Source organism: Canis aureus, chromosome 32 (genome assembly GCF_053574225.1).
Source record: "Canis aureus isolate CA01 chromosome 32, VMU_Caureus_v.1.0, whole genome shotgun sequence".
NCBI lineage: Eukaryota > Metazoa > Chordata > Mammalia > Carnivora > Canidae > Canis > Canis aureus.
In genome coordinates, this window is record NC_135642.1 from 41,377,387 (window position 1) to 41,404,981 (window position 27,595).

Sequence of the window (27,595 nt, forward strand, 5' to 3'; positions counted from 1 at the left end):
CCTAATCTGTGCTCTCACATGGAGCTTGTAGTTCGGTGAAGTGTAAAATACCACTTTTCCTTTTAGACAGCAATCATTTGTGGTCAGAGCAACTGTCAGAAACTTCAGAGTGTAAGAAATCAGCTGAAACCCTGCTTTTAAGTCTTGTGCCTTAGAGGGTTAGCTGAAGAGAAAATACCTGTCGAGACCTTAAGTATCTTTCAGCAATAACTTTTGTTGCCATAGTACCGTTGTCCAATGGACCTGATTATATATAGACAAGCACTGTCTGTGAATATGATGTGAGTCCTGTTTATTTTAAATTAAAATAAGGTAGTTTTTAAAACTATAGAAAACCACTGAAAAACACTTAAATCTCTGATATGTAAATGTTCACATATAATCAGCCAAATTGGCGTATGGCCATGTAAAATGAAACAGATTTAATCAGTGATTTCAGGGAAAATTGCCAGTATCTTAGAGTAAGTATTTTATTTCAACAGATTATGTAATTTCAAGTAATTTTGTCCACAGTACTTTGGGGCCTTTTTATTACTCTGTCAGGATAAGATCTCTCCTTACATGATGGGCAATCCTTAAAGACCAACTTTTTGTCTAAAACAAATGAATTCTTCCACAATATTTGTCGAAAACTCTTGTGTAATATAAACTAGTTTTTATTATAGTGCGTAGACTGAGTATAATTATGGACCCAAGTGTGAACACACAGAGCCCCAGGGTAGAGCCTGGAAACTATCGCTTTTAAAGAAGCCAGAATACTGCCTCTGTGTTTTTAGTTCATGACACTAGACTGCTAGATTCATTTGTCCTGTTTGTCATAAAATTTGTCAAACATTTCAAGTCAGTTTAGAAATCACTCTAAAAGAGTATTTGTTTTAACAAATAAATCATAAAAATTAATATCAGGATTCGCTTATTTTATAGATTGGGTTACTTTAGGATTCATTTAAATTTTTAATGTTCCCAACTTTAAAGGTGATCATCTCTAGCTTTCTTTTTATTGAGTCTTTTATTCAAAATACACAGAATTCTTTGATATTTTCTTGAAAATTTGGTCCTACCTGTAATCACCTTGTGTTTGTCTCCCTGAAAATCACTCCTTAAAACTCAGTGATTCCTAAAGCCTACAAAATTGATGGCCAGCTGCCCTGTTTGAAATGGCAGTGAGAAGACCCTTGTCTGTGCCTTCTCTGAAAGGAAGTTATGGTTATGACCAGAGAGTCAGTGATGTTTAAGCAAAAAACGTCAGCAAATTATCAGCCATGTGGGACATTGCTCTTTACCACTCACCATATTCTACTGTTCAACCCCCACAGGTTTGCTTTTTGAAGAGTTTACTTGATTTAAATGAAGATTTTGATGTGGTATTTATTATATCTATAGAAATTTCCATGAAAATGAAACTGCACATTCTGGAGGGATTCCTAATTCACGCTGTTTCTTTCCACACCCCTCTTTGTCCAAAGGGAACGTGTTGAGAACACTAGTCGGCCAGGAGAAATGCAGGTAACCATTCAAAACCTAATGCCAGCGACTGTGTACGTCTTTAGAGTTGTGGCTCAGAATAAACATGGCTCCGGAGAGAGTTCAGCCCCACTCCGCGTCGAAACACAGCCTGAGGGTAAGTCTTCCACCTGCCTGTTGGCCCTGCCTGTAGGTAGACTGTAGGAAGGTCTACCTTCTATGTAGCCGTGTACACCACAGCGTACAGAAGGTACCAGGTCCCTGCCATCAAGGACCTTATGAATTAGCGAGGGGAGATAGAATTAGTTCACATCAAACAGTAGCAAATAGTGGAAGGCAATATGACTCTGCTGATACACACTCAAATTTTCCTGATTCTTTAAGCCCTAGCTCAGATGCCTTCTATCCGCTTTCCTCTGATCCTATCTATCTAATATTGTACCTCGGTAATTCTAAGGAAAGTAGGCAGCACAATCATTTCAAGGAGTTTGATTAGAAGAAAGAGATTAAATTAGAATGTAGATGAAAGGGGAACGTGATTCTCTTGAGGTTTTTTAAGGATAGAAAGTGGCTATAACATGTTTTGGCAAAAGACAAGTTAATGGAAAGATTTGTACTTCATCTGGAGGTATTCAGCCTGTGGCAGGAGGGGAGGTATAAATATTGGAGTCAACCCTCAGAAAATATTTTACATACTTAGCTGAACAAACTAACTTAAAATTTTTTCCATTCATTATGCCACTGTGCAGGTGAAGTGAAAGAATTTCTTAGTGCCTTTTTGGGATCATATTTGCTTGTGTTTATCCAATGAATATTTTGAAAGTGATTTCAAGAGAATTGGAGGATTGTTTTATTTTCCTTCCCCTTTAATAACTTAGGGGAAAGTTTTCTGTAGCTCCCGAAGTGTGACAAATCCCACCTGTCAGGCTGCACAAAATAATGCTCTTAACATTAAGTGAATAACATGATTCATGACTAAATTAAGCAAACAACTGTCAGAATAAGCACATTCAGGTTTCTCTACTCTAGTAGCGAAACTGTCGAGCTGTTGTTTAAGAAAGCTGGTTCGTTTTACGATTTGCTCGTTTTTTTCCTGTTCCTAAACCTAGTGGATTCTGTTACAGAAACACTGGCACCAGAGAAATTGTTTTCAAATATAGACTGTCTACCAAAGTGTAGGTATAGGCAACCTCCGGAATTTCTGTATAAATTGGGACTGGAACTTGTTAGACAAAAAGAATGTAGCAAAAAGGTATGGGAGCTGTTGTAGGAGTGAGAGCTGGACAGTCAGCCCATAACCAGCCATCAAGTCTTCCAGTCACATACGTCCCACAGAGGGTGTCATAATAATCTCCTACCTGGTCTTCTTGAGTCCACGTGTTAGAATCAGAAAGTGTGCAACTCCTGGCCCCACCACTCACTAATTTCCCATCATAGGGGAACGGTTGGTTCTTAGCCTCTCAGCCTCATCTGTAAATAGGGATGATAAAAGCATCCCTCTCATGTGAGTTAGTGCAAAGATTAAATAAGATGGAATTTAAATACACATAAAGCACTTTAAGCTGGACTGATTATAAGCATTCAATAAATCATAGCTGATTTAAAAGTATTGTTTTTCTTCTATGCATATGTTCACATGTCCTTTCTGAACAGAGATCTGATCATGTCATGTCACATTCCTGCTCATAATTTTTCAGTAATTACCTAATACCTACAAGAGAAAATGCAGACTGCACAGCAGCACGTTAGAAGCTCTTCAACCTGAACCATGTTACACTGTCTTCTCATACATCCTCCCCATTAACTGGAATGATTTTTCCCTTGGTATCTGAGGAAGCTGCTTCTTCTTGCTTCCCAGTCCTTCCCTTGCCTGCACACCCCCCTTCCAAATTACAGTCGTGTATTCTTTTTTCTGTTTTCATTACAATCATTATGAGACCTGATGGCACTTGTGACATTTGCAACTCTTTGTATGTCTGACTTCCCTCTAGACTGGGAATTCTTTGTGGGCAGGGACTCTGTCCATCACGGTATCCCCAGTGCCTAGCAAAAGATGGCTCTCTCTTTTTTACTGTTTTCTACTTTAATTCCACTATAACTAACATACAATGTTATATTAGTTTCAGGTGCACAAGAGAGCAATTCAACAATTTTATACTTTCTTTACTCATGCTCATCATATGTGTACTCTTTAATCCCCAGAGGGCTCTCTTCCTGTGATGGCAGCTTTTACGTGCTGCGGTCCTGCAGAAAAACTCAGATTTTATAAACCACAAGAAAAATTCTGCAATGTTTATTTTTTCCTTTGAATATATTTGAGATACCTCACAGAGACTTTTTAGTTATAATTTGAGTCATATAAAGGGAAATGTATTTAATTATATATTATCCTAGAAACACTTCAATCAAATCAATTGTTTTACTTAGTTTTTATTGTTTTTAAAGACATGGCCAATATGACGTTATTGCTGAGAATGGTTATTGAGGAGTGCCGTAAATTTCATTCATATCTTGCTGTCCCAAAATTTTCTTTCTAGTTCAGCTCCCTGGCCCAGCACCAAACATCCGAGCATATGCAGCTTCACCTACTTCCATCACTGTCACCTGGGAGACCCCATTGTCTGGCAATGGGGAAATTCAGAATTACAAATTGTACTATATGGAAAAAGGGACTGATAAAGAACAGGTATAAGATGAAGCCTTTTTTTAAAAAAATATTTATTTATTTTAGAGAGAGACAAAGAGAGAGCATGAGTGGGAGGGGCAGAGGAAGAGGGAGAGAGAAAATCTTAAGTAGGCTCCATCCCAGAACCCTGACATCATGACCTGGGCTGAAACCAAGGGTCAGATGCTTAACCAACTGTGCCACCTAGGCACTCCAAAGCCATTTTTCAATCCATTGATTGGAATAGTAGAGTTGAAATATATTTCCAAAACTCAATACTTGCTTGTCTAGATATCTCAGAATAAAAAAGATATATAGAAGAAATGAAGAGTCAACAGACTCTATTTCTTTGTACCAAGTTTTATTCTGCAGTTTTTATCAGGAAGTGTCACTAAACATCAAGTAGTATTTCTCAGTAAATTACCAGTGTTTGTGGTTAATCTGCTTTGATTGTTAAGTAGCGTTTTGTAAAAGGGATGGAAGTCTGCATTGTATGAAATGCAGAACTTGTAGAGTTAATTCTTTATTTTGAAGCATTTCTTTTGGCTTGAGTTGTATATGTGTAAATTGTTTTATTTTATCAAGGATGTTGATGTTTCAAGTCACTCCCATACCATTAATGGGTTGAAAAAATACACAGAGTATAGTTTCCGAGTGGTGGCTTACAACAAACATGGCCCTGGAGTCTCCACACAAGATGTTGCTGTTCGAACGTTGTCAGATGGTGAGTCTTTCTTCCTTTGAAACACATATACCATACTTGGGGGTCCTGGTAAGGTCATGGGCTTTGATATCAAGAAGATTCAGTTCAAATCCCAGTTCTACCCCTTTTCTGGACCTTAGTAAATTAACAGTTTGAGCTTGCTTCTTTATGCACAAAATGCAGATAATACCAACTTCACTGGGTTTAAAAGATTTGCTGAGAGAGCATAGAACATGGAGTGCCTGGTACTGAATAGTTGCTTATGTTTTTTTGTTTTTTGTTTTTTTAGTAGGGGCTTTTGTATAAGTAAATGTTGTTGCTTGTTCATGACACAAACCATTCCAGGGCTGATGGAAGGCTGGCTTTACTTCCACTTAGCAATCATATTTGTATGCCAAATAGCTCTTTTTAATTCCTCAGTATTTTGTGAGTTTCATTTCTTACCTGTGACTGAATTTTTAAGCTAAGTTATATTCATGGAACCATGACCTAGAGCAGTATTTTTCAAACCATAGTTTGCCAAGGGGATTGAAGAGGTTGAGATCAGCATTTTTTTTATTTTTATTTTTGTTTTTTTACTACTTTTTATTTAAATTTAATTAACATACAGTGTATTATTAGTTCAGAGGTAGAGTTCAGTGATTCATCAGTCTTCTGTAACACCCAGTGCTCATTACATCTCATGCCCTCCATCACCCAGTTAGTTACTCCATCCTCCCACCCATCTCCCCTCCAGCAACCCTCAGTTTGTTTCCTATAATTAAGAGTCTCTTATGGTTTGTCTCCCTCTCTGATTTCAGCTTGTTTTATTTTTCCTCCCTTCCTCTATGCTCCTGTGTTTTGTTTCTTAAATTCCACATATGAGTGAAATCATATGCTGATAGTCTTTCTCTGACATATTTTGCTTAGCATAATACCTTATAGTTCCATCCACATCATTGCAAATGGCAAGATTTCTTTTTTTTTTTTTTGATGGCTAAGTACTCTTCCATTTTATATATATATATATATATATATATATATATATATATATATATACACACACACACATATATGTATATAAATATATACACACACCACATCTTCTTTATCCATTTGTCTGATGGTGGACATCTGGGCTTTTTCCATAGTTTGGCTATTGTGGACATTGCTGCTATAAACATTGGGGTGCAGATGCCCCTTCAGGTCACTACATTTGTATCTTTAGGACCAGCATTTTTTAAAAAATATTTTTACAATAGAACAGAAAATAATGGTGTTTACTGCAGTTAATAAGTATATGTATTTTCTGAAAGTTGTAATAGTTTTTAAGAATTCAGATCTGTTTATTTATAGAATTTTCCTCAATTTGGATATGTCTAAAGGGAAAATCTATTAAAAAATAAATAAACTGGCCTGACTTCTCAAAAAAATATTAGTCTCATGAAAGAAAACTGGTGGTGCGGGGAGGGGAGCAATTAAAAAAGTAAAAGGACTATTCAGAGAAAATATGGGAGAGTGTACCATTCTAGAATCTAGGTTAAAAAAGAGTAAAGACATAAAAAAAGAAATAAAACGTGTATTATCTTTGGCTTATGGATCTGGGAGTAAAATCAGCTGTAAAGGAAGTATTGGGACAATTACATAGTGCTAGGTAGATATACTGTTAGGCAGTTTTAAATATTAAATATTAGATATGTTACATAATTTTTAAAAGTTTTTTTGACATTTAAGAAAATCTTAATTCCAGTATAGTTACCATATCTTTAGCTTGCTTAGGGTTGTATGGACATTTTAACAATATTTGTTCTTCCAGTCTATGAGCATAGAATGTCTTCTCCATTTGTTTGTGTCATCTTCAGTTTGTCTCATCAGTGTTTTATAGTTTTCAGAATATAGGTCTTATATTTCCTGGGATAAGTTTATTCCTAGATATTTTATTGTTTTGCTATAATTGTAAATGGGATTGTTCTCTTAATTTATCTTTCTGCTACTTCATTACTAGTGTATAGAAATGCAACTGATTTCTAGATAATATTTTGTGTTAAGATTAAATTTTATGAATGTGATTGTTTTATAGTTTTGTTGGAATGTGCCTTTTTCTTAGGTCATATGTACTATATAGTATTTAGGAGTGAAGTATGGTGATAACAAACTATAGTTTGGTCAGCCAACTGCATAAGCCATGTATTTGGTCAAGACTTTTCAGAAAAGTTGAGGGAAAAATGATTAATGTAGAATTTTAAATCTACACATGAACCAGTTTTAATTGTACTCAATGGGTTTGCATACTGACTACAGTGGCTGTCATGGGATGACGTGACACATGACTGTGTCTTAGCATGGTGGTTAAGGGCAGCTCTGTAGGGTAAGACAAATCTTGGTTCCTACATTAGCTGAAACAAAAGCTCAGTCAGGTTCACTGCCCTGAACCTCTTCAATAGTTTCCTCACCTATAAGATGAGAATAATTACAGAAAGTCTTTCATGATGTGGGGTGTGTGTGTGTGTGTGTGTGTGTGTGTGTGTACATGTTATTCCTATGTGGAATATAGGAAACAGGACAGAGGATCATAGGAGAAGGGGGAAAAACTGAATAGGAAGTCAGAGAAGGAGAAAAACCATGAGGTACTCCTAACCATAGGAAACAAACTGCGGGTTGCTGGCAGGGAGGTGGGTAGAGGAGGGGGGTAACTGAGTGATGAGCATCAAGGAGGGCACGTGATGTGATGACCATGTGGTGTAATATGCAACTGATGAATTACTGAACTCTACATCTGAAACTAATAATGTACTATATGTTGGCTAATTGAATTTAAATTAAAAAATATAAGTGAACTAAAAAAAAATTTTTAAAGGAGTGAAACACCCATGGAATTGTTGTAAGGATTGGATACCTGCCATATAGGAGCATGCAGCAAATCTTAGCTATGATGATGAAGAAGATGGAGAAACCAGCAACAGCCTATGTTGGCTGCCTCTGCACCTAAGTCAGAGGTTCTTAACAAGGAGATGATTGGAACCATTCATAGGTTTTTATCAAAACACGATTGTTTTAAGTCCTACTCCAGATCCTCTGTGCCTGAATCCCAGGATTCAGGCCTAATGAACTTTGTTAGCACAAGATGCAACATTGCACAAGATATAGTCTCTGTCCTCCAGAAGCATATAGCACAGTGGGCACTTAGTCATATATCTGAGCACCAAATGTGAGAGAAAGGGAGAGAGAAGTTTCCATGGGTGGATTAGGAGAAAAGAGTTAAAGCCAACATTTTGTGAGTAGAGAGGAAATTAATCAGATTTACTTAAATTCTTTTTGCTTACTATAGTTACTACAAAGAGGTGTGTAGATCATAAAATTTGAGATAGCCCTGTCTTGTGTTCTCATATGTGAGAAACTAAATTTATGCAGCTATTTAACCAATAATCCCAACTTCTCATATCGAAATGAGTGTTCCCTGCTATAAAAGTTGCCTTGGGAAGTCAGATGGTCCCTTTACTGAACCTGTCATTGTAAATACCTCTTTATTCTACTTGGAAATTGCCTTCAAAATCAGTTTAGGAACCCCACAAGAATTCAGAGCTCACTGATTTATGTACCTCGTATTTTGTACTCATAACAGTGTTATCCAGTACACTTACTTGCCGTATACATTAGGTTTGTTTCTGGAAAATTTGTGGCTCCTCCCCAAGATAAAGATATGCCATCAAAAGAATACATCGAAGGTTCAGAATGTATCTGGGGTCTAGAGAAGTTTAGAGTCACTGTCCTATCCTTGAATGAAGTATCTGACTTCCCAAAGGTGCAATCTGACTTGGGTGTGGGTACCTTTATAAGAATGTGTCTCATTTTTTTTAAGTGAACCAAATATGGCCACACCTTATCCACATACTGCTATCAACATGAGAGCACTGGCTGCTAGGTTTAGACCTTTGGGTTGCATAATTAGTGTCCGAGATGCGCACTTGTGTGAAGTCTGGCTAGGAATATCACATGATAGGACGATATGTGGGTGATTTTTAAAAAATTCTTTTTTTTTTTCTTTTTTGCCTGTCCAGTACCTGGTGCTGCTCCTCAGAATCTGTCCCTAGAAGTAAGAAATTCAAAGGTAAGCTTTATATTGCTATTCATTTTTACTGGCATACTAGTAAGCCTCAGAAGGGTGTATAGAAAGGGAGATTCTATATCAAAAGAATGATAATCAAGCAGAGAAATAAGGTGTCATAGATATTATACCTGCCAGTAAAGCTGGAGTTAGAAACCGACTCCGGGGTTTTCTGTGTAGCTTTACTGCGTTTCTGTGATCCCAGAATTACTCTAGTTTCTGCAGATACATTGTGGTTTTACAAATCATGACATTGTAGATCTTAGCAGTTCAGAACATTGGGGATAAGGTAGAAAGAAGTAAGTTGTTTATGATACCATAGCCCCTTAGTGCTGTGAGATGAGCCCACTGTGAAGCAAAGGTAGATCCATCAGCTGTTGCATAGGCTCAAACTCCCTCCTAGCCAAGTTCACTGTACACTGTACACTGTATGCTGAAGGCAGGTGTGCCTCTCAAAGGCCCAGAGCCCCTTCTGGGCTACATTGACAACTGAGACACTCAGTCCTTTCAAATAGTACCATGGGACTCCTTTTCCTTTAATTAAAAACCAGCTGTTAATTAACGATTCCCTTCTTGAAGAGTTTTAGGCAGTTGTCTAATTTCAGCCATTCCACAATGGAGATAGAGGAGATCCTTACACCTGACCATAGTGTACTTTCCTAATCCGTGCTGCCTCTGACCTATATTTTTCCTCATGAAAGCTTTTCTGAAACTTTTACCTAATGTCTAAATACCCAGGAAAATAAGGGCCCAGTGCATGTCGCCTACAAATACAATCTTCCCATTTGATCATTGAGGATTTTAAAATTAAAAAGTAATTTTGAGTGATCCTGCTGCCTTTATGTCAGGGACTTCCGGATAACAATTTATAAAAACAGGACCAAGCTTTTGGTATATTCAGTCTTTTCCCTATAATCTTGTCTTCCCCAGAGTATTGTGATTCACTGGCAGCCACCTCCTCCAGCCACACAAAATGGTCAGATTATTGGCTACAAGATTCGCTACCGAAAGGCCTCCCGAAAGAGTGATGTCACTGAGACCTTGGTACCTGGGACACAGCTGTCTCAACTGATTGAAGGTAAGCTGTGGGTGTGAAAGGTAGGAGGTGGGATCTTTCTCAGGCATTGAGTTACACTAGTCTAATGACTACTCTGAACTGTTGACTTAAAGTAAAAACAGTTCAAAGGAACTTCTAGTGGTTCAGTTATTCTGACTTGATAAAAGTTAATGGAACACAATCTTACAGATTCTCTCATCTCTGAGTGTTGAGATTGGGTTTGAGTTTTCTTTCTTTACTGTGTTTTCCTGTATTCTCCACATTTTCCTTTTTGAATATATATATATATACAGATCTTCCTCAACATAGATGGGGTTATGCCCCAATAAACCCATCAAAATTTGGAAATCTCCTAGCTCAAAAATACACTCAACACATATCAGAGCTTAGCCTAGCCTACCTTAAACATGCCCAGAACATTTTTATCAGCCTACAGTTGGGCAAAACCATCTAACACAAAGCCTATTTTATAACAGCTTATTGGACATCTCATGTATTTTATTGAATACTGTACTGAGAGTGAAAACCAGAATGTTCTAAGTGTATAAGGAGTTTACCTTCATGATCCCAAGGCTAACTGGGAACTGCCTCTGCCCAGCATCACAAAAGAGGATTGTACCTCCTATCACTAGCCTGGGAAAAGATCACAATTCATAATTTGGAGTATAGTTTCTACTGCATGCATATTGCTTTTGCATCATTGTAAAGTCAAAAAATAATAAGTTGAACTACCCTTAGTCTGTATTGGTTTTTTTGAAATCTCAAAACAAGATAGCACAAAGCTATATAGGCCAAAAATCTGCTCTGTCTAGCTGGTAGAGGAGGTCTACAAAATGATTTTTATAACACTGATACCACTCATGTGTATGTGGCCTGAGACATTTGTGAATAACAATAGCAATCGAGTAATCTTTCTTGCTACTACTTGCTACATGATAAAGTTTTAGGGAATTCTGGCAAGGATAGCTCCTTTTCTGTATTTTTCCCTTTATATGCTGCAGAGCAAGTGGCATACGCGCTAAAAATGGGACTTACCGGATCTCTAATATGGGTTTCCTCTAGAGATGACCAAATAGCCCCGTCTTCCTTCCCCCAGTAGGAGGATTAGACTTAGCTCTGCAATGGTCAATTGACTTTGCAGGAGAAGCTTGGGAAGAAGATGAAATGCTTTTTGATTTTTGGATATTGGTACTGTGCTTACAAAAAATAGAGATAGATGCCCCTACGAAACCATTTTGGGGATTCCTAGCAGCGCTGGTAGAAGAAAACTGCAAGCATTGGAGATACTGACATTATCTAAGCTCTGAGAATTAATTCCAGCACCTTTGGGGAGCTCTCAGCTTCCCTTACCTTGCCCCCTCCTGGGTAGAGAAGCTTGACATCAACCACTCTCCTATGCCTCCAGGGGCCACGTTCTTGATAGAACCAAGATCTGAGGTCAAAAAGTGTAATTGCAATGAGTTTCTAGGAATTAGGTGAGTCACTGGACAGTGAAAGCTTATACTCCAGTAATCCAGCAAGCTTTTCTCCATACTCCTCACCTCCCAGATGGGATTGACTTCTTTCAATATAGGTGAATGTTTGCCTCCAAGGGTAGCTTTCAATCACTTAGTTTCTTCACACGAACCCCATAGCTCTAAGCTGCAGGGAGTAAATGGTTGCGGTGGTGTTGCCGAGACATCTCACTAAAGGAATGTTACTGTAGAATTGGTCTCAGGTGTTCTTGAAAACCAGTTTCTGATTTGAACCCAAATACAGATAACATTTCTCATCTGTAAGGCTTTTATTTTGAATATTTAGTAGTAGATATTGACCATATACCAGGTACTGTTCTTGTTGCTATAATAGAAAAAATATATAGTCCTGGACCATGAAAAGATTATTCATTTTCTCAATGAAACGTTTGATGTATAAGCAGAACGATCACCTTCATGGTAAAAACGACTTTTTCTTTATGGAGAAAATCATTGGCATATTTTTTTAAATTTTATCATTGGCATATTTAAAAGCATATTTAGATTCATTTGTTTACCAGACTTTATTAAGCTCTTATTAGTGTGGGCTGGCACTAGGTATACAATGCTGAGCGAAAAAAAGGACATCTTTGCTCTCTTGAAGCATTAACTTGAAGATTATTAAGTATCAGAGAGCAATATGGATGACCAGGGTCCTGTCCTGAACCACAAATTCTCTGACTCCGTGTTAGCCGGAAGTGATTGTTGTTTCTTCACTTTGGGCCACTTACAGCACTTAACACATTCTTCCCTATCTTTAAAGTATGAATAGTGGGCCTTACTTTGAGTCTATGTACTCTGTAGGTTACCTGGGGGGAGAGGACCTCTCAGCCTCTTTACTCGTGCGTCCACCTCCACCTGTGCACACACTCTCTCTCTTCTCTCACTTGCTTTCTAAACATCCTAACTCTCCTCCGAGGGCAGGGAATGATAATCTGATTGGTTGAATTCTTTTGGGACCTCAGTTGAGCCACATTTACCAGTAGTCCATCGTATTTGTCTATTAAGAGTTATGAACATGTGCACAGCCCTCTCTGGCACGTTCTGGTTCGGTGTATGCAGGGAGGTGACAGGTAAACTGACTCGGGCCCAGCCATTTTGCTTCTCCTTCTGCCTTGCTGGTGACTTTCTTGTGGGCAGATAGCTTCAGGAGGGGTCTGCTGAGAGCAGGACCTCCCATCTCTCCTCTCACCATATGACAGGATTCATTAACAGAGCCATCCTGCATCCTGGCCAAGTTCTCTCTCTCGGTGGTTCTCTCTTTAGAATTTCTGTACTATGCTGCTGGCCAGAGATCCCAATATTTTCATATGGGGAGGTAGGATCATTTCTCATAACCTTATAAGATCTAATGTGTAATATCTAGTATTTAAGTGCTCTAAAGAGATATTCATGTGAACTGTACACTAAAAAAATTGTTAAAGGCAGCCCAGGTGGCCCAGCGGTTTAACGCCGCCTTCAGCCCGGGTCCTGATCCTGGAGACCCAGGATCAAGTCCCATGTCGGGTTCCCTGCATGGAGCCTGCTTTTCCCTCTGCCGCTCTCGCTTTCTCTCTGTGTGTTTCTCATGAACAAATAAAAATAAAATCTTTAAAAAAATAAAATAAAATAAAAAATAAAATGTTAAGATGGTAAATTTTATGTTATGTGTTTTAACATAAAAGAAAAAAAGGGATGCATGACTATATGGATAGCTGACCATATTATTGGCTGTTGCCCTACTTTGTAGGGTAGACTTTTGCATGTGGATTTTTGTTGCCTTCAATATATTGGTAAATTTATTACTGATAGTCATTATGAAAAATCGCATAATAGGCTTAATCGCCTTTAGTTATTATATATACTATGCAGGTAGGCTGTTGTGAAATAGATTTCTAGGCCATATTTGGTGTTTAAAATTGTTCTACTCTTGTTATGGAGTGGCTCTGAGAACAGAGTGAGGTAACCCAGCAGGAATTACATCTCTTCTTTTTTTTTTCTTTGTTCACATCATAGTCACAGTGATGTAAAATAACTAATATCAAGATAAAGATGGTATCATGATATGATGGCAGGCCCAGCTTAGAAACTGACTGAAATAACTGATATCTTTATCTTTACCAGAAGGAATTAATTCTTTTCTGGTCTTGGCTGTCTTCTGAGACCAACTGACTTTGTTTCTTTGCTATGACTCTTTCATTATCCTCGACCTCTTTTTAACCCTAGCTTCCTTAGTAACAAAATGAAGGGATTACATTAAGTGATCCCTGAGGGGCCTCAAGCTCTTAAAAAAAAAAAAAAAAAAAAAAGAAGGATCTGTAATCTCCTGGGAACTCTGCTCATTGGTTTTGCTCTTGACTGTGTGGGCATCAGCCTTTCCTGGAGATACAGGCGCTCCTCTGTGCTGTGGTGATGTATTGCTCGTGCTGTATTAGCTCTAACTGCAACTTTATCAAGCTATGTACTGACTTGGTGGACAAGATACTTAATGAGAAGTTGTTAATGTTTTGTTTTGCAAATCTCTTATTTCAGCTTGTCTTTTTTCTTTTTTTTTTCTTTTCTCCCCCCCTTTTTGTCGTTTGGGTCTCAGGTCTTGATCGGGGGACTGAGTATAATTTCCGAGTGGCTGCTCTGACAGTCAATGGTACAGGCCCGGCTACGGACTGGCTGGCTGCGGAAACTTTTGAAAGTGACTTAGATGGTAAGAACGACAATCCACAGGATTGGCAGAAGCTAGGTACTAACTAACTATAGTCAAATTAGTTAAACTAGAAAGCCACAGATTTGGGGGGGTGTATGTGACTTAAATCTGTGAACTTTAATGTATCACACTGCTGTCATTAGTACTTCCCCTCCCCCAGTGGCTTTAAAGACCTGTCCCGTTAAGCAGAACCAGAACAAAAAAAAACGTACAAGTGCTTTGAGTCTAATTTTTTATCAAGACCATTGAATACATGGGTGATCTGAAATTTAACACTGAGCCACATCAATCCACCTTCTTCAGCTAGTTTCCCCTTTTCCCTTAGTTCTGGACACCTTGCCTTTTTTCTACCCCTTCATTCAGTGAGTACCTGTGTATATATAGGTGTGCATACGATGAGACACAGATGCTGCACTCGGGAGACAAAACACCTTGGTCCTTATTCTCATTTGTAGTTTACTAATTTTTAAAATTTAGACAGCAGGCTATGCCTCGAAGTAACAGATTTGAAAGATACATTATAATAACTACCTTTTTTAAGCCTCTTAGTTTCCCACCATTTAAATCAATATGTGGTTCTAAGGTTCCTATTTTCTGACTTACATTACTGAGGGGAGTAAGTAATTGATACCGTTGCTGTAATGTGATGCTTGATCATCTGTTGACAACAGGCTTCTAATTAGTTGGGGTTAGGCCTTTTTCATTCCACCTAGTTGAGTCTGGTACTCCGATGTGGGACCAAGAGGAATGAATAACTATTGAAAGGCAGCCTATTTGTTTTTCTCCAGTGGGCAAAGGTTCTTAGATCTCTTTGTCTTCCTTTCCAAATTAGTATTGTATTGTCTTGCCTTTCAGACTATTTGGGTTTGCTTTTTTTCTTAGAATGTAGTAAAACCAGTAATCATACTTTACCCTACATACAGATTCTCTGTGAATCCTTGGGCATAATGGAAAAAAATCTTAACCCCAAATAACTTGGCAGGAGGCTAAACACCATGCCCCAAGGATGGTGAAATATTCAAATTCTTGCTTTTCTACTTTCTTTCCCAGAAACTCGTGTTCCTGAAGTGCCTAGCTCTCTTCACGTCCGGCCACTTGTCACAAGCATTGTAGTAAGCTGGACTCCTCCAGAGAATCAGAACATTGTGGTCAGGGGTTATGCCATTGGCTATGGCATTGGCAGCCCTCATGCCCAGACCATCAAAGTGGACTATAAGCAGCGCTATTACACCATCGAAAATCTGGGTATGTATGCTGAGTAGAGGAAGTAATTGCACATGGGATTTCTTTCTTTTCAACTTTTTATTGTATGATAATTTTATTTTTACAGAAAAAGTTTAAAAATAGTACAAAGAGGGACACTTGGGTGGCTCACTTAAGCATCCAACTCTTAATTTTGGCTCAGGTCATAATTTCAGGGTCATGAGATTAAGGTCCGAGTCAGGCTTTGCTCTGGGCATGGAATCTGTTTAAGATTCTCTCTCCTCCTCCCTGTGCCCCTCCCATCCCCGCTCATATGCCCAAGTTCTCTCTTTCTCTCAAAAAAGAAAATCGTACAAAGAATTCCTATTTATTCTTCACTAAGAGTCCCCAAAAGTTAGTATTTTACCACATGTGCTGTATCATTCTCTGTCTTCTTGTATGTACATATTGTTTCTCTGAATCATTTGAGAGTAAGTTACAGATGTGATTCCCTTCTACCCTCTGATACTTTAATGTGTATTTCCTAAAAATGAGGGCATTTTCTAACATCCCTACAGCACAGTTATGAAAGTCAGCAAATTAACACTCAGACAGTATCTACAGCCTTTATATTTTACTAGTTGTTTCATTGTCTTTTATAACAAAAGAAAAACATTGTTTTCTGGTCCAGGATCTCCTGTTTCATTTAGTTGTCATGTCTCATTAGTTTTCTCTAATATGGAACAGTTCCTTGTTTTTTACTTGAATTTTATGACTGTGACATTTCTGATAAATATAGAACACTTATACTTTGTAGAATGTCTCTCAGTTGGCATGAGGTCTGCCCCACAGGTATCAATGAAAGGAAAAGTATATGCCAGCATGTGCTTTAACTTCTCATCCAAACCCTCCAGTGTACAGCAGCATCACTAAACTGTTGGTTAGTTGAAGCCAAGAGAGGATTCAGGCACAGCCAACCTCACTCCTGGGACTAACTCTGCGAAGTTGATCCTGGAGAGCATAAGCTGCTGTCTCTAAATATTTCCCCACACTCTGGAGGAATCCCATACAAAATTTTCTAAAATCTTTCCTGACTTCCTCTGCACTTAAGATCATGCACCATCACCCTTGAATTTTTTAAAATTCTGGAGTGAGGATTGTTTTCTAAGTGTTTCTAAGTATATTGTTTTTCTTTCCTTCAGACCCCAGCTCTCACTATGTGATAACCCTGAAAGCCTTTAACAACGTGGGTGAGGGCATCCCCCTGTATGAGAGCGCTGTGACCAGACCTCACACAGGTAAGCCATCCTGTCCATCTCTAGTCTTCAGCACTTTTTCCAGCAGCTTATGTGGAATCTTGACATGAGGTCTGCCCCATAGGTATAGCAGAAGGAAAAGTATATGCCAGTGTAGGCTACAGGTTTCATATAGGAAAGTAGGCTTTCAGCATGGAAATTTCCATTAATTTCTATTTTGCTTTTTAGAAAATATTAACAATACTGTTGTATAAATAATTCCATGTAGATATGTATCACATATTTATAATATGTTGGGATCTAGAAACCATAGTTGTGAGAGAATTGTACGTGATTTTGGGGGTGTCTGGGTGGCTTAGTCGGTTAAGTGTCTGACTCCTGATTTGGCTCAAGTTAATGATCTCAGTGTTGTGAGATCAAGCCCTGCGTCCAGCTCTGTTTTGGGCATAGAACCTGCTTAAGACTTCCTCTCTCCCTCTCCCTCTGCCCCTCCCTCTGCTCCCTCTCTTTTAAAAAAAAAGAAAAAGTGATTTTCATCTTTTGGTCATGTGAGTTATAACTAAAATGAGTGAAAAAAATGAACAGATCTCCCTATCTCTGGAGAAATTATATAGGTTACTGGTGGTCTCAGTAAATATGTATGATCAGTGCATCTCACAATTTCTTTATTAGTCACCTGAGTTGATTGGGAAAGTGTTTTTCTATTTGCTTTTCATAAATTTATTTATATAAAGAGTATAAAGTCAGTTGTACTATCCATTTGATCAGCTGTGCATTTATTACAAAAGAGACCAAAATACTCAGGTTTTTTTTATAATAAAGGAATATTCATGTAATGTAAAATTTTTATAGATAAAATACCTAATGTAGAGCTGAATGAGGAAGTTTATTGAAATAAATATATTAGATTTGTAAATTTTTCTAAAGGGTCCTGAAAACCCAAGTATTTATCATCTTCAGAAATGCTATTTTCCGTTTTTTTTTTTTCCAGAACTGTGTCTCTCTATTGCCTGCTGTGTTTTTTGGACACTTTTTATAAAATAGTGCAAATTTCACATTATTCTTTTTAAAAATTGTAATCTGTGTCCCTTGTTTTTCTCTATTGCTTTTACTTAACAAGACCAGCATCATCACTACATGTCTGATAGTTCTGTCCTATCTTCTGTTGTGGGCTCACAGTTTTTAAGTTCTTTTACAAAGGGCTTTGGTATTCCAGAAAGTTCAAAAAAAGGGAGGGGGGGTAAAATGAAAAAAATATTTAAATAAGTGGTTTGCTACTTTCTTAAATTAGCCTGTAATAGAAAAAAAAATTTCTGAAATTACTTCCTCTTATGTGACTTAAAAATACAGCCATTTGGCTAGAAATATACAGGGAAATGTCCCTAAGTCATGTAACCTTGTTATCTTTTCCAAGAATTATCACAGATTTTTAAAAACTTCTCAAAGAAGTCTAATGATTTTTGCACCTGAAGATACATTTTCTATGACTAATTGGTTTGCGTCCTGATCATTGGACAAAGCCCTTGAGTATAATGTATACTGTTCCTCTGTTACTTTTAGTCTTCATTGTGTAGGAAATACATAAATGGAGGCTATTATGTTAGTTTGGCAATTATTCATAAACAAGGTCCATACCATTTCAGGTTTTGAGTTACAGGAAGGGCTAGTCTCCATAGCTATGTGGGAAACCCATTTTAAAACCTTAACTTAAAATAAATCAGTGTGTGTGTGTACTTAGAAAACTGACCAAGAGTTAATAAAGACCAATGGGTCCTGCTGTATTGCTCTGAGCTCATGGGCCTTGGTGCCATTGGGCATATTCTAGCCTCTGTTTTGACATTGAGCTTTAGAGTTGTCTGCTGCATACAGCTCAGGATATCCATGAGTATAGACTTTCCTTTCTATCAAATAAGTACTCTGATTTCTAACGTTCATGAAGGCTGGACCCATAAGTATGTCATTTCCCACAACTGATTGGGATTCATTAAGTGGGTTGCTCTCTGATTCTACTGGAGAAAGTAGAGCAGATATTCCTTCATGGTGTTGGCTTATCTCTTCCCCTGAATGAGTAATGCCCTTGAGTTCCTTTTGCTTTATTTGGATGTGAGCCATCTTGCTGTACTGCTTTTAGACCCAACCAGGTCTGAACTGGACCCTATGTGGGTATCAGATAACCCCAACACCAAGGCCAGGCTAGGTTGCCATTGGCTGGCATTCAGGTCTCAGGCTCAAGAATAGGACCCTTACATGTACATTGCATTGATAAGCCATGTCCCAAAAATTCAGCCACATTCACTGAAATATCAGAACAGATCATGAGCTTTGTGTTGGTTGTTCTAAAATTACACCCTTGATTTTAAAAGTTGTTTGTGTCTTCTCACAATCCTTTTTTGGAAAGGAGGTAGAATTTTCAAATAATTTAAAGAAAATTCAAGTATAAATATAATATAATCTATAATATAACTGGGTTATATCAAATGTTAATATACCTACAGAGTACAGTAGAGAATATAGCTAATTATTTCCCTTGACATTTTCCTGCAAATTTTTCCTGAAAGAACACAAGTGGAAATATTCTTTTTAATGAATGGTGGTTATCTATTAACTCGGATTCTCTTTCTCTTTCTTCATTTCTCACCTTCCATTCCATTATATTACCCTGCATTTTCCTTTTCTTTTATTTTTGTTTATGTTAAAATGCCACTTCCCTTTTTTAATTACTTTTTACCCAGACACTTCTGAAGTTGATTTATTTGTTATTAATGCTCCATACACTCCAGTGCCAGATCCCACTCCCATGATGCCACCTGTGGGAGTTCAGGCTTCCATTCTGAGTCATGACACCATAAGAATCACATGGGCGGACAACTCGCTGCCCAAACACCAGAAGATCACAGATTCCCGGTACTACACAGTCCGATGGAAAACCAACATCCCAGCAAACACCAAGTACAAGGTACTAGTCACATTGGCTCTGGGTGAGAAAAGCTAACTTATCGATACTTCCCAATTCTAAAGTTCTTGATTCTTATGCTTCCAGAATGCAAATGCAACAACTTTAAGTTATTTGGTGACTGGTTTAAAAGCAAATACACTATATGAATTCTCTGTGATGGTGACCAAAGGTCGAAGGTCAAGCACATGGAGTATGACAGCCCATGGAACAACCTTTGAATTTGGTATGTGTTGTCTGAATCTTACATCACGTGGCATTTCTTCTCCTAGAAGATGTGAAAGCCAGTGGAAGTCCATGCTAATGTTGGGCCACATTCCAAGTCAGGAGTCTTCTTGTCACCTGCTTCTACTGTCAAGGAAAGAATTGAGGATGTGAATTAACCCATTTACAAAACAGAGTGAGCAGCTATAGCTGGAGTTCTGTGTTTGCCTTTTCAGCTGATGAAGTATGTTTTCTTCATCACTGAACAAGAACATTAGCAAATAATGGGATAATATAATGCAAATACTAGATTTTAGGAATCAAGGGACTTGAGTTCAATCCCAGGTCAACCAAATACTGACTGTGTAAGTCATAAGTCAGTCACCCAGCCTATCATGTGTTCTATCTGTAAAAGAGGGTTAATAATATCTGCTTTTCTTACCTTACAGGGTTATTTTAAGGGTAAAATGAGCAGATGAAAAGACACATGGTAATTATAAAGCACTGTGTAGAAGTAAATGATTACTGTCTTTAATCCTGCTTTATTGCTAAATTGAGATAGAAAAAATGAAGTGACCTGCTCTTCACCAAGCAGCTACCAATGCCATTCTTCCTAGAGCCTCAGAACTTAATCAGGGGACCCCAAAACTGCCCCAGAAGCCTTCTTACAACCAGTTAACATCTAGTAGAATCTCCCATTGAGGCAGCCTCAGGGATTTTATCTATAAGTAAACAAGAGAGATAAAAGACACCAAACAAATTAAAGGGAGAGCAAGCTATCCAAGTTTGAGATTCGGTTTGCCTTTTGTACTTTTCTAGCACAGGGATATAGCTAACCATTGGGAGTCTCTGTCTATGGCTTTTTTCTCCTATACATAAATAATGGAAAAATGGAGCTATCAAATCTCTCCAGACTGGGCCTAGCCCTAATGTCTTTTTGTCTCTTGCACAGTTGATTAGACTTAACAGTGCACAAAAATTTAAATAGACCTTGAGTTTGCTTTCTTTGCTAGACTTAAGAATATCTTTTTGCTTCATTCCAATCCATTAGTTAATAAATGATATTATGTATTCCCTTAGGATGTCTGCATTTCACCAGGCTTCCTTCAATTTTGTGCTTGGAAAATTTCAGTATTTTAGGAAGAGAAGAGTAAATTTAAGGATGTACTTAATTTGCTCATTTCTCTACTAGTACCTTGAAAGTTATCAGCCATAACATGGAAATACAAGAAATGCAGTGTTGTTTTTATTCAATTCATGTTTGTTTCATAAACAGTTTTAGATTTCAGAGCAATAATCTCAAATAGTTGACAGTGTGTTTTTAGTACAAACTTAAAAAATCAGTTTATAATTCATTTATTCTTTGAGGGAATAGGGTTTCAAACATTATATTTTATTTAGAGAGCCACCTATAAGTGAAAGAGAAAATTGTTTTATACTTGAAAATATTCTAACAAAATAATCCAGATGTAGGGGGAAGAATGTCATCTTGGGCAAATTACATAACTTTATACATTGTTGGATGCCCTGATCTGTCAAGCAGAGATAGTGGTAACTGCCTTTCAGGTTGCCATAAATATAAATTGAAATACTATTTGTAAAATGCCTGGCATAATGTAAATACTTGTAGATACTAACTACAGAGGTCTTTTGATTGCCCTACTTAAGAACCCTATAAACCTCTGAGCTCCAGCCCAAGATACCAATTCTGTAACCTCGTAGTATGGTGTTTTTTTCTTTGATACTTTTCATATTCTTCTTTTTATTGGAGCTATTTACAGGTAGACAGACTATGAGTTCTTTGAAGCCAGGAGGCGTTAGCTTTTTTCCCTTATACCTCTTGTTGCACCTTAGGAAAGGGTTGCAAAAATAGTGAATGAAATTGGAATGGACAGGAATTATTGAAAGTCTTGTTATTTTGTAGTTCCTACTTCTCCACCCAAGGATGTGACAGTTGTGAGTAAAGAGGGAAAACCTAGGACCATAATTGTAAATTGGCAACCTCCCTCTGAAGCCAATGGCAAGATTACAGGTAAGATCCCTCTGAGTGTGTGTGTTCTCTGTTCCAATCTGGCAGAAGCATTCCAGCCCACTACTGTGTGGTTGGGAGAAGTGGGAGTCCAAAAGTTGGCTTGGTCATTCTGTGAAGCACAGGGGGTCATGATGGTCCTTGAAAGTGGACCAAAGGGGTACTGTTTGCTCATAGTAACGTAAGAATGGCTTGTCATTTGGTTGTTCTGACTCACTATGTGAAAGTCTGGTGGGCATTGTTACATTAGACAGTCTTTGGTTACAGTGGGAGCTTATGGACGTACTTATTTTCATCAGAAAAACTGTTCTTCTCTGCCTCTAACTATATGATCAGCTTTGGAGTTAAAGACCCTGCCTGGTTCTACAGGGTAATACCCACCAAATATAGATTCAGTTCTTTTAACCTAATGCCCCAAAAAGCCCATTAGACTTTTAATTCCGTATCCCCTCTACCCCCCGCAGGCCTGCTATTTCAGCTTTCTGTGTTCTAACACTAGAGTTAGAAGTTTCAGTTGGCCTAGGCCTTTGAAGGGACTTGGGATTTTTCCTTGGACGTCCAGAGAACTTTCCACAGTAGAGGACACTGTGCTTTCCTCAGCTTTATCAAGGAGGAAAGCCTGATGGGATTTAACTGTTAATTATTCCCCTCGGAACCTCTGCTCCATGTAGGTGTATGCTGAGGAACAGCAGTGTGCTCTCTGATGTTCCACTGTATGAACGACGGGGCTGAAAGCATTGAGTAAGGAAAGCATTTCCTAATGTTATCCTGCTTCAACTTTCAGATAGAACTCCTTTCCATAATAAATCCCTGGTCTGTGTCATTGTTTAGGTTTTTGAACTTGTCTGTTCCGTAAGAGAATGAAGCATAACTTGGCTTAGATTACATTTTATCTTTAAAAACCGGTTAATGATGCAGTGCGTTTTTGCGCTGTGTGGATCAGGTAGGCTTGTGGTTGTCTCTTCTTGCCTCAACCATGGAGACTGAGTGCCCCCTGGTGGGAGTATCAGGTGATGTTTCACTGTGACTTGACCCACTTCAAGTCTGGAAGAGCCTTAATAAAGGTACCACCCACATCTCCCAGACCTCCCTGGAGATTTTCTCTTAGGAAATCACATTGGCAGGAGCTAAAAGAGCATGTTGGACCAGTGTCTGTTTTCTTTTTTTTTTATAAATTTATTTTTTATTGGTGTTCAATTTGCCAACATATAGAATAACACCCCGTGCTCATCCCATCAAGTGTCTGTTTTCAAAAGTGCTTTAATTGCAGATCGTTGATAGGGACATTATTCAGATATTAGGACATTGAAGCGATTGGATTGTTTTCCTTATATTTCTTTGCTTCTGAGAGTTCCTAACTCTATATTATTATCATAACCACTTTTATTGCCTCAGCTACTGATACAGATGATAACTTACAGCCTGACACTGTTGAAATTGTGGTTTCCTTTATATGGTGTTCAGTGTAGCATTTTGAATGCATTTTACCATTGGTCCTTAATCAATAACTGGTTCTCTGTTTGTATATGCTATAATGTATATCTTTATTGATTTTCTGATTCCAAAAGAAAAGGCAGGAATAAGATATCTTTTATCATTTCCTCCTTTGGACAGGTTACATCATATATTATAGTACAGATGTGAATGCAGAGATACATGACTGGGTTATTGAGCCTGTTGTGGGAAACAGGCTGACTCACCAGATACAAGAGTTAACACTTGACACACCGTACTACTTCAAAATCCAAGCTCGAAACTCAAAGGGCATGGGGCCCATGTCTGAAGCTGTCCAATTCAGAACACCTAAAGGTAAAACTCCACTAAACAGTGTTTTATTATATGTATCTTTAGTGGGGCAGTGCTTGTACATACCACTTTAGGATATAGAGACTATGAAGAATATAAGAAGCCCTGGTGATGAGCTTATGAGCCACAGTGTGAACATTTATCTCAAAATGATCCCTCACCCATTGACCACCAAATCAGTGCTCCCTAGGTTCCTGGTCTAACCGTATCACATACAAGGCTGTTCAAAGGCAGACAAATTGCAGTGATCTCAAAGTTTTTACCAGTCAGATCAGATGTGATTCTCTTGGTTCTCAGAATAATAGCATGTTACTGTGATGGATGACTCCCTTTCAACACATGCAGGCTCTTAACCTGAAAGGCTTATTCATGGAACTTTGTAGAGAGAAAAGACACTAACAGGGGAGCTTTGAAGAAAACACTAGATAAGAAAGTGAAGATAAAATACTGAAGGAAGTGAGCCTAGGAATAAAATTTAGTTGGGGCTTGAGTCTGTGGAAATGTGGAAACCATGTTACAGATTTCTTTTCTGTTAGTACTGAAAGCAAGACTCAATTTGTAATTTGTTTGGAAGTTTGTGGGGTTTTATTTTTTTCCTTTAAAAATTCTACTGGTCCCATCTTCAAAGCTTGTGATCCTTGCTCTTGTTTTTTCTTCCCCTGTGCTTGGCCTGTTAGCGGACTCCTCTGATAAAATGCCTAATGATCAAGGTAAATCAGTAGACAGCCTCTCTCTCCTTTCCCCTCTCTTGTGACCTATTATTATTAGCTTTTTGTTGTTTTTGTTTCTTTTTTTGTTTTTTTCTGAAAATCAGTACTGTGTGTTAAAATCCATATTATTTATTGGCCAAAGTGGAGTTGAGTCCATGTTTGTGGCACTTGGGGTATCTGAAAAGCTGGGGAATCTACTTAGGAGCTACATAGGCAAGGAAAAACTAAGTAGAATAAATGGGGTTCTGTAGCTATTGGAAATTGGCAGTAAGTGTGGGTCAGTTTGTCCTCTGTACTAAGATACTGAAATTCTGTAATGATGATAGATATTTGGACCATGATGAGAACAGGCATACCAACTTGTCATATTTGTAGCATGTAGGATTGCATTAGTTCCTCTAAATGAACGGTTGTAGTCAAATTCAGCAAATACCTTATTTTCTTCCTCCCACAAAGAATCTACAGATTTACCCTCTTGAATTGTGTGACTGTGACAAAAGTAGTGCTATTTATTGTTACCATAAGCTTAATTCAGAGCTCTTTTTCTGTTTCTTCCCTTAAATATATCTGTTCATTTTAAAAGAGAGAAACAATTTAAATTGGAAACATAGGAAGCAGAGGCTTCAGTGTCACCATTCTCGAAATTGTCAACATAGTTTTTCCACTGTAATTGCTGTGGTGGAGAGATCACTGACTGTGGTTTTCATCTCTGGGGAGTCAGCCAACATTGGTATCTTTTCTGTACTGAGACCAATGAAAGTAAATTTGATGGTTGCTTTCAAGGTTTAAGAGTAGTTTTTAGGGATCCCTGGGTGGCTCGGTGGTTTAGTGCTTGCCTTTGGCCCAGGGCAGATCCTGGAGACCCGGGATCAAGTCCCACATCGGGCTCCCTGCATGGAGCCTGCTTCTCCTTCTGCCTGTGTCTCTGCCTCTTTCTCTCTCTCTCTCTCTCTGTCTCTCTCATGAATAAATAAATAAAATCTTTAAAAAAAAAAAAGAGTAGTTTTTAGAAATAAAAGTCTTGGGGCTCCTGACTGGCATAGTCAGTGGAGAATGCAACTCTTGATCTTGGGGTTGTGAGTTCGAGCCCCATATTGGGAATAGAGATTACTTTATAAAACCTTTTTTAAAAAAAGAAAGAAAAATTCTATGGATCTTGTTAATGGCAAGGAAGAGTCAGAACTTGAGGTTGCATGTTTCAAGGGCTTTAGAAATGTATTTGCCCTCAGTGAGTCTTTTATTGTATGTTGGAGAAACTGCAAACATGCTTGCGTGTATGTGTGAGGCAACCTAACGTTGGTAGACATTTTGACTTAAGTGTGAGAACAGAAAAATAACTATACTGTGTATGCACAGAGTATAAATGTGTTCATGGTCCTCCCATTACCCCCTTACCCTTGCACCCTCTTCACTACCACCCCCCCCCCCACTGCCGCTGCCTTTGCTGAATTAGCCAGAGTGCAGGTCTTATTTGTACCACACCTCCAGCCTTTAAAATTCTTTACCCATAGTAATTTTGGATGTTTGGTTAATCCTTGGAATTTCTTGTTCATAGGTTATAGGTTATATTTAACCTATAGCATTAGAAAAAATGCCGGGAAATACAAGAATTAGACCAACCAGTTTATTAGCAAAATATGTTCTTTGGCAATTATTTATATAATATGATACTCTGGATAGTTGGGCTTACATGTGGGCTACCCTGAAAAATAAGCACACTTAAATCTGAAGACCCTTACAAGTGCTACGTCATCTCCTCCAACTAGACCTCATCATAGTGAAAAGAACTACTGGAATCATAACATATGGTGTGTACCATTTATTTGCGAGGAATGATGACCATGGACGTAAGGGGATGAAGTAACAAGTATAGACAACAGAAAAGGGATCAGGGACTGTGAGTTAAATATGCCCTTTCCAATACCCAGCAACTTCCATTACTTTGGGAGTTTTGAGCTTCTGGAAACATAGAAATCATTGTGTTCATCTCTGTATTTGTTCTGTTAAATGAACTATATACAGAAACATTCAGATTTTAATTTTTCATTTAGTCTGACTCTGGTAATTTATCGAAGTACTTGACATTAGCTGTAATGTTTTATAGAAACATCTAGTTTATGCATTTCTGGTCAAGCTTTATTTGTAGAAATAACTCATTTATGAGTGTTTTCTGAAGCTTCATGCTCTGTGCCTCTGCAAAGGGAAAGATTATATTCTTCCCTAAAGATTTTATTCTATTTGTAATAATAGTAGCTAATATTTGTTTAACGTTTGCTATGTGTCAGGCAGGATTCAAAATATTTTATAGGAGCAAATCTCCATTTAATCCTCAGTACAATTTTGTGAAGTAGATACCATTATCGTTGCTGCTTTGCAGTGAAGAAACTGAAACCCAGAAATAATAAATGACTTGCCAGAAGTCAAGTACGTGATAGACTAATATTCAGGTGCAGGCAGTGTACTATATTAACCACAAGGAGCAGCTTTGACTTTGCAGTTCTTTCACACTTCTTCGGGAGGAATCCGAACCTTGGATTGATGAATACCTTTGCTGTACTGGGAAAGGATTCCTTACATTTGCTTTACCCAAGCAGCTTTTTTTTCTATAATCATGAAGAACAAAATTCAGGATGGAGAATATGAATGACTAAAATACTGGTCTTTGTGTTTTATGAAGTCTGTTTGTGAGGTGGTCCCAAGCCTAAGATCGGCAGCCTCGCTCATTATATTTTATGATGTTGGATTAGGAGAGAGAGTGCTAGGTGAGCAACAAAAGGGAAGACTTTGTTTTTCCATTCTTGGGTATTCAGGTAACTGAACAGGAACCAAAAACCCAACTTGAACTCCATGTGTCTTCCTGCTCCTACTTAGGATATCTTTATATTGGAAAAGGCACCTTTATAAGTTGAGGAAAATATCCACCTTCCAAAAAAAAAAAAAGGGATCCCTGGGTGGCACAGCGGTTTGGCGCCTGCCTTTGGCCCAGGGCGCGATCCTGGAGACCCGGGATCGAATCCCACGTCGGGCTCCCGGTGCATGGAGCCTGCTTCTCCCTCTGCCTGTGTCTCTGCCTCTCTCTGTGTGTGTGTGACTATCATAAATAAATTAAAAAAAAGAAAAAAAAAAAGAAAATATCCAAACAGTACTGACACCTACTAGGAGATCATCATGGCCAGGTCCTTTGGAAAAGTGCACTTTTGTAATGCAGAAGTCAACCTAACTGGTCCCTTGGTTCCTTTTCTGGGAGAAGCTACTTTTGCCATGAGCACCCTGTGCAGTTTGCAGGAG

General features: G+C 38.2%; 1 protein-coding gene across 6 annotated transcripts in view; it reads left to right on the forward strand.

The window, feature by feature from the left end:
- The window catches only part of NEO1 (neogenin 1), a 241,092-nt gene that overhangs the window by 189,503 nt on the left and 23,994 nt on the right, over positions 1–27,595 (forward strand). For 4 of the 6 annotated variants that reach the window (XM_077881799.1, XM_077881793.1, XM_077881795.1 and 1 more), the window contains exons 9-21: positions 1,467–1,621; positions 4,002–4,150; positions 4,715–4,853; positions 8,870–8,919; positions 9,847–9,994; positions 14,057–14,167; positions 15,218–15,412; positions 16,552–16,647; positions 19,338–19,561; positions 19,646–19,784; positions 21,687–21,794; positions 23,406–23,600; positions 24,275–24,307. In XM_077881799.1, the coding sequence (XP_077737925.1) occupies positions 1,467–1,621; positions 4,002–4,150; positions 4,715–4,853; positions 8,870–8,919; positions 9,847–9,994; positions 14,057–14,167; positions 15,218–15,412; positions 16,552–16,647; positions 19,338–19,561; positions 19,646–19,784; positions 21,687–21,794; positions 23,406–23,600; positions 24,275–24,307 (1,742 nt within the window). The remainder of the gene's footprint in view (positions 1–1,466; positions 1,622–4,001; positions 4,151–4,714; positions 4,854–8,869; positions 8,920–9,846; positions 9,995–14,056; positions 14,168–15,217; positions 15,413–16,551; positions 16,648–19,337; positions 19,562–19,645; positions 19,785–21,686; positions 21,795–23,405; positions 23,601–24,274; positions 24,308–27,595) is intronic. The other 2 variants (XM_077881796.1, XM_077881798.1) reach the window with 2 other exon arrangements.